This window comes from Oryctolagus cuniculus, chromosome 2, assembly GCF_964237555.1.
Source record: "Oryctolagus cuniculus chromosome 2, mOryCun1.1, whole genome shotgun sequence".
NCBI classification, from domain to species: domain Eukaryota; kingdom Metazoa; phylum Chordata; class Mammalia; order Lagomorpha; family Leporidae; genus Oryctolagus; species Oryctolagus cuniculus.
Window position 1 is genome coordinate 149,036,881 of NC_091433.1, and position 8,107 is coordinate 149,044,987.

At 37.7% G+C, this 8,107-nt stretch overlaps 1 protein-coding gene across 7 annotated transcripts in view; it reads left to right on the forward strand.

Annotated features, from left to right (window-relative positions):
* Positions 1-7,695, forward strand: part of ASB3 (ankyrin repeat and SOCS box containing 3) — a 190,648-nt gene extending 182,953 nt beyond the window's left edge. For 4 of the 7 annotated variants that reach the window (XM_051829002.2, XM_008252739.4, XM_051828973.2 and 1 more), the window contains exon 10: positions 5,840-7,695. In XM_051829002.2, the coding sequence (XP_051684962.1) occupies positions 5,840-6,045 (206 nt within the window). In that variant the 3' untranslated portion in view covers positions 6,046-7,695. 7 annotated transcript variants of the gene reach the window in all.
* The last annotated feature ends 412 nt before the right edge of the window (positions 7,696-8,107 follow it).

Consider the following 8,107-nt stretch of genomic DNA (forward strand, 5'->3'; position numbering starts at 1 on the left):
TCGGGAATAAATACTCAACTTAAAAAAAAACGTTTCTGGGGAAAAATTAAAAAAAAAAAAAAAAGAATTCTAGGACACTGTTGGAAATCTGGAAGATTGAGCCTTCATCCTTACAGTTTGGCTAACTCTGTATATATTATTAAAATAAAAAGTAATGGTGAATTAATATTTAAAAAATAGATGCAAAAGAAAAACTGAAAAATAACTGTCAATGCTATGGTCTGAATATTAATTTGTGTGTTGAAGATCTCCCAGAAACCTCTGTGTTAAGGAGTTGATTCCCAAAATCTTGTGCTACTATTACTAAAATGCTTGAAACTTAATTCAGTTATGATATCTTGAGGCAAGGGCTTTGGGAGGTGATTGGATTGGTTGTTAGGGTGGATCCCCCATAATTAAATCCTGGTGGCTTTATTAGGGACCAAGTAGACATATGTGAGGACACACATACTCCCTTTTGCCATGTGATGCCCTATGTTGTGTTGGGACTGTGCCAGCAAATGCCACAGCCAGGAGACGGAACCATTGGGCCCACCTGATCTTGGATTGTGAACATCCAAAACTATGAGCCAAAACAGTACTTTGTTTACAGAGTTGCCTCAGATGTTCAGTTGTAGTGGTAAAAATCTGACTAATACTAGAAGATACTCTACTGTGTACTTGAGTTTAGGAATAGTTCATCTGTAATCCTTTGTAGTAATAATCTAGTATTCCGGTTGTCTACTCAGACCATTTTAAGTTAAAAGTAATAAAATGCATTTGTTTGTGAAAGAATAGTTATTTTCCTGTGTTCTTTAGAAAGAGCATGTGTCTTGCTCAGTTGATAGTCTGTCATTAAATTACTTGTTAAAAAGATGGAAGTGGGACACAACCTTATTTTATGCCAATGAAAAATTTTAACTTCTCTGTTAACTTTAGCTGTCAAGGTAGTGATCTGGTATGTGTTCTGCATGCACATCAAACAGGGTATATTGATGAAAGGTTGGATCCCTGCTTTAATTAGACCTTCCTCTACCACCTGCTAGCTGTGGAGAAGTTACTTATTTCTGTGAGCCTGGGTTTCCCTAGTTCCAAGAAAACATAGTAGTACCTGTATCACATCATTTTCACAATAGATATTGGAACTGTGATTTCAGTTAACTGAATTCCTTTTTTTTTCTGCCTCTTTGAAATAAATTGAGACTTTTTTTGTTGCCTTGATTTTCTTGTGATTGAGATAAGTTGTCAAAGTGTAGCAGCCAGTTGTGGAACTCCATGGCTTTGCTGAGGAAGTCTGAAAGCCTTGTTTGAAATGATAGTGACACAAGATGGACATAACCTGGAACACTCAGTTGTTACTTTAGGAAAATTGTCTGAACTGCAAAGGATTTTGCATGAACAACAAATATACATTGTATTAAGACACTGAGTTTTAGGGTTTATTTGTTTCCACTGCATAGCCTTTAACTAAGCTGTTGAGCTTATTTTGATCATTGTATCTACTTTTGATTTTAATAAAACTAAAGATAACATGTAGCCTAGTTTGATTTCTATATCTATACATATGTATAATGGAAAATAAACAATTGAATTCTATATAGCTAAGAAAAGTTAAAAGGTTGCTTATCTGCTGATTGATCTGTAAAGAAACTAAATTTAACATGTAAAATAGAAAATGATTGGTTTAGAAAAGTGACAAAGTATACCATGGTTTCAGACTTCATTTTCTAAGCTACAGTCATTGCCTTAATCCAAGAGCACAGAGATTTACTTGGCAAATTAAAATTAGTTTTAAAGAGTTTCCATGAAAGTATGTTTTACATACTGTTCCTGCAGTCTTTTCATATTATAAATCCAAGGCATGGTTTGATCTTCTCTCAGCCTAGTGGCAGCACATCTGGAAGTACTATGCATCACTAAAACTTTGGAATTTTGCATGCTTGGAAATATTACATATATGGTTATAACATTCCCTTAGTATTCACTGCATATTAAACTAAAATGACAATGATGGGTATAATATTAACTATGTTAAGCCTATAGATGAAAGACTCCCTCAGTTCAGTTGTGAACACAGTTCTTACCTCTAATTGTTTGTTAGGCCATTGAACTGTTGTGCTGTTAAGAGAAAACCCAGAGTGGTACAATTAAAATTGAAACCAATGTCTGAAGTAACTCTACCCTACCCTATTACAATTATTATTGAATAGCAAGGTTCTGAAACTTATGATAGTTAATAGTGATTTCAAAATCTTAGAAAAATATTATTGGCTTTTCACAGATTACAGAACCCTAGACTTGGATCAAGATAATTTGTAGTTGATGACAGCTGTGTTGATGTACAGTGTCACAGTGGACAAGTCACTTAAGCATCCCATAAAAAATATGTACGGGACCAGTTTAAGTTGATGGCAAATAGTTAAGCTTCTACACACATAGGTGCACAATCAAATGATTCATTAAGCTTTACAGATGGGGCTCTGGTGATGTAGTCAGACAACCTAAAAAAGTGTGTCAGCACTGCAGGAAGTTTATGGAGGGCCAGAGAAACTTTCCCAGTCTTCCTGAGGAGTTTTGAGTAGTTTGTTCAACCAGAGATGCTGTAGTGGCAGTAAGCATCTTTTATCCCTGAGTGAGTGGCTCTCCTCCAAGTAGCACAGCCATCCTTTATCTTCCTTCTAGGTATATCATAAGTATCTGGATTAACAAGAATGTGCAGAATGAAGATATTCAATTTAGCAGATAGTTACTAAACTCTGACTGAATATAATTAGAAATTCTGTTAACCAGCTTTCCTGTAACCCACACACTGGATTAACTAGTCTTGTTATTTCTTGTCGCAGTCACATATGACTGGGTCCGCATGCTCAGTATTTGCAGCTGAAAGGCTACTCTCTAGAATGCAAACATACTTTTGACTCTCCCAGCTGAACTGTGTTTATTTATGTAACTTGTATTATATTTAACATATTACTGGAATTACTTAATTCCAAATTGTGTAACCCAGAGAATTATGACTGAGAAAAGAGAATCATTGTTTATATTAAGGAAAAATTGAATGCTTTAAAAGTATTTCATAAAGTGTTCATTAGGAATGGAAGTTGAATTAGATGTGGGTAAGGCGACTGAATGATATGAAAACAATTGTAAAAATGTAAAAGGACTGTATGCTCACTTTGGTTTATGTGTATCTTTAAATCTGTCATAATTGAAAGTGAAGCTGGGGCCAGCCCTGTGGCGCAGCAGGTTAAAGCCCTGGCCTGAAGCGCTAGCATCCCATATGGGCGCCGGTTCTAGTCCCAGCTGCTCCTCTTCCCATCCAGCTCTCTGCTATGGCCTGGGAAAGCAGTAGAAGATGGCCCAAGTGCTTGGGCCCCTGCACCCGTGTGGGAGACCCAGAAGAAGCTCCTGGCTCCTGGTTTCGGATCGGCACAGCTCCGGCCGTCGCGGCCATCTGGGGAGTGAACCAGCGGATGGAAGACCTCTCTCTCTGTCTCTACCTCTCTATGTAACTGTCTTTCAAATAAATAAAATAAATCTTAAAAAAAAAAAAAAAAGAAAGTGAAGCTACAAGCCACAGATGATGCATTATGGAGATGGTTGGTTTATACATTTTATTTATTGATTTAATTTATTTGAAAGAGAGAGAGGGAGGTCTTCCATCTGCTGGTTCACTCCCCAATGGCTGCAATGGTCAGGGCTTGGTCGGAACGAAGCCAGGAGTGAGGAGCTTCTTCCAGGTGTCTCCCACATTAGTGTGGGGGCCCATGCAGTTGGGCAGTCTTCCATTACTTTCCCAGGATCATTAGCAGGGAGCTGGATCAGAAGCAGAGCAGCTGGGACTTGAGCCAACACCCATGTGGGATATCAGTGTTGCAGGTGACAGCTTTACCTGCTACACCAGGATGCCAACCCCTGATGTATACATTTTCAGTTAGAATGTTTAAAATATGTGTGGTTTGGTCAACTGCTTTAAGGTAACTTTCCATTAACTGACCAATTAATTGTTCTTGATCTTACTGGGAAAGAGACATCTTTATACTTAACGATTGAACTTAGCCTCTGCGCACCTTTGGAGAACTGACGTTCCCTTTGGGTACGATCTCCATGTGTATCCCTGATCATCCCTCCAGGACTCCCTTTACCTGTTTTTTTGTTTTGTTTTGTTTTGTTTTTCCAATTTTTCAAATGAGAACAGTGATTCCCCCTTTAAGCTTATAGAAAAAGGTAAAGTTTAAATAAGATTTAGATGTGAAAACACTGTGGAAATGGATGTAATACTGTTGCAAATGCCACAGTCTTGTTATTTATACTGACTCTGTGACTCATTGGTCAAGAAAATACCCATCTTTTCTTAGACTCATGTTTTATTGCAAAAACAGATAACTGGGACAGGCAATGTGGCACAGCAGTCAAACCACTACTTGGGATACCTGCATCCCATATTGGAGTGCCGGGGTTCGTGTTGCACTTTTGCTTTTCATCCAGCTTCCTTCTAATGTGCACCCTGGGGGCAGCAGTTGATGGCTCTAGTACTTGGGTCCCTGCCGCCAACATGAGAGATCCAGCTGGTATTCTGAGCGCTTCCCTTTTTCCTTACCCACCCTTGGTTGTTGGGGGAGTGAACCAGCAGATGGAAGATCCTTTCTGTCTCTCTCCCTTTCAGATAACTAGCTAACTAACTAAATAAATGTAAAGAACTTTTTCTTTCTTATTTAGCATTTTGAAACACTAATTTGAGGAGGTTCTTAAAGTCTGAATAAGCTAAACAAAATTGAAGATGTTAGAGAATTAGCTCCTCTTAGTCCCACTAGTTAGTATTTAAGGAGTTAAGTGTTTAATTAAGTATTTAAGTAGTATTTAAGGAACCCTGGATTTGGAGTCAGAGCAGCTGTCTGATATCAGCTGTGCTCTTGCCAGAACTTGTCTTTGATGTTCTGATCCTAGTCTGTTAACCATTGCTACATTTCACAGGGATTTATAAAAGATTTCTTGTACTAACAAAAGGCTTTATGTTTGTTTCACATAAAATAACATTTTAGTACTCTCAGTTTTCATCTTGGAAAATGAAATGGTTGTCCTGTGCTTCTTAATTACATGCATGCAGATTATCCTTTAAATTAGTAGTTAGCTATTGGCTGCAGCAGCTTCAGCAAACAGTTACACAGCTCAGAGGCACTGAGGTCAGGTAGATCTTGGTTTGAATGCTTACTCTGCCATTCACTAGCTTTGTGGCCTTTGGAAACTTAAACTTTTTAAACTTCTCACATCTATAATAGCATCATAGAGTTAATGAAGATGAAAAGAGACTATGTGTGAAATGCATGGACATATGGTATAGAAGGCACTCAGTAAATGTTCTTTTTTTGTGCCAATTTTAAAATTTCATTTTATGTCAGATAAAAAGAGGAGAACTTGCAAGCTGCATATCCATTCACTTGATGTGGTAGGTCAGAGACTGTTTACGATGAAACAGACTAAAAGGGATGTAGCATTTGTTGCTTTGAGCTTCTAACATTTCTAAAGTTAGTTCATTCATTTCTCAAGTGCCAGTTGTTATTGTCAGATCTTTAGAGTGTAAACATTTAGTTTTGTGGCACTGGGTACTGTACTGACTTTGTGTGGCTGACAACTGGAGGGAAAGGAGCCAGGTGAAGGCTGTAGAAAAGGGTAAATATGGTTTGTTGTGGTCATCAGGCCCAAGAAGTCTTTTTTCAGAGTAAGTCTAAGCAATGTCTTAATTCTCTGTTACTACACAGAAGTGGGGGTGTAGGGAGGGGGTGGTGTGTGTCTTCATGTCTTATTTCAAATTTTTTACCTTGCCTTTTTTTTTTTTTTTTTTTTTGATTTGTTTCTCTAGCCTCTGTTCCGTCTCTGACCCACCTTTGCCGTTTGGAAATTCGGTCTAGCCTAAAACCAGAACATCTACGAACAGAGAATTTTATCTGTCAATTGCCACTTCCCAGGAGCCTACATAATTACTTGCTCTATGCAGAGATTCTGAGGATGAATGAGATTCCAGAACTGGCAGCTATTCAAGATGGAGAAATCAGTGAGACTACTTAATGGAGCTCATTTCCTGGTCTGAAAACCACCAAGACAAAAGAGCCATGAATACAAACTCTTCATGATTTTACAGTTATGAACAATTTTTGTTCGTGTGGCTTGTTCAGTTGTAGGGATGGGGAATGGTATGGGGTAGTTTAATGCAAATGTTTCTAATAGGGCTTCCCAGCCAAAAATAAAATAAAGTGTTGTAAACCTCATTTATGTTATTTTAGTGCAGTGTCATCACCAATACATTTTGTGTTGTAGTATTTATTTACCTGACCATTTTCTATTTCATCCTGCTAATGAATGCTGCCTCTAGTGCTTAACTTGGCATTATTTCCACCATGATTCATGTTTATCTGTTACTGAGAGCAAAGAATAGAATGCATAAAATGTCACTAAAAGAGTATATAATTGGTATGAATATTTTATTATTGTTATTATTTTATTGGGAGTTGAATATCTCATGTTTGTTAAAGGGTAAGTTTTCCTATCTTGTCATATTCCATTCTCTTAATCTAGTCACTCTTGAGAAAAAATGATATTCATTGTTTTTTCACATGTGAACTCAGGGGGGAAACTTTTTTAAAGAATGCAGAAAAACCAACCATATTGCTGCCCCGCCACCTCATTTATATTTTTTATATTCCTAAATAAAAAGAACCCTCACATTTCTAATTGGCAAAGGCAAGAACAGATCTAAACTGAAAGAAATGGCTCAGTTGAAAAAATGTTAGGTCAGTTTTGAGAGAAGTGAGCATTCTGTCCCATTTGGAATATTAACCCTGAGAGAAGTGGTTTTTGTGGCACTGTCTGTATAAAGAAGGGGGTGTATTCCTGAGTTAGTTACAGATAAAACATTCAGGTTCTGTTTTGCCCCAGAATCAGAGGGTGGCTTTGTTCCCATGAAGCAGTAATAGCCAGGTCTATTAATATTGCAGTGTTTTTCCTTTTTATTATGTGGGTAGGTTATCAAAGAGCCCAGGAAATAAAGACCTCAGAGTCCTAGGTTAATGGGGCATGGCCTCCTGCATTTTTACAGTTGCTTTAGGAAGGAACTAAATGCTGAATTGTGTGAGCTGTGGCGGAGGCTGCAGAGAATAGCTTTGAGAGAAAGGTTGTGAGAGCATCACTGTCACAATAGACACCTAGAGCTGGGGTCCACTGAGGCGAGTCTCCTGTCCTGTTGGGAACACATGGTTTAAAACAGATGGCGGTGTGCGGTGTGTCACCTGAGCTTATCTCTGATAGGCCTTTGCTTTTTGACAAAAGTAGTATTGAAGGCAGACTGAGAGGTGGCAGCAAAATTCAGAGGGATGACCAAGCTCTTTGATCAGAGTAGTGCTGTCTGTAGAGTGGAGATAGAGTTTGAATGGGGTGAGTAGGCAGAAATAAGGTTTAATAGGAACAACTACATGGAAATTATGCTGTTTAATAAAGAAATTCCTAAACTCTATATGTACTATGTTGTATTTTTTAAATGTTGTCATATTCTTTATTTTCCAAACTCTATGTCTGATTTTTAACACATCAGTTTTTGGTTCGGGCCAAATGTACACAGAATGTTTATTTTTGAGAGTGAATCTTTTTGTATGTTTTGTTTGTGTTCAAATATAAAATAAAAACTCATTGTGCTCATGTTATTAAAAATCTGCAAATCAATAACATCAGTGGTACCTGACTTAAGATTTTTTGATATCATGATGGTGTGAATACAGTATGCATTCAGTAGAAACCATACTTTGAATTTTGAACATTTTCTGGGCTAGTGATTTGCAGCATATTCTTATTTGCAGTTCTGGCAATGCTGGGTACTGGCAGGAGCCACGTCTTCCAGCCAGCCCTGTGATGCTCTGCAGAGTACTGTACTGCTGTGTTAGGATGTTCCATAGGTTAGGTGTATTGAATGTATTTTTAGCTTTGGGTATTTCAACCAATGATGGGTTTATAAGTGGGTAATAACCTCATGTTCAGTCAAGGAGCATCTGTATTTCAGGAACATTTCAAAGGCTTTGATCTTTGAAACTGATGAATGTTTTTGCTTTACTATATACCATGTACCTTTCCTTTAGGCTCT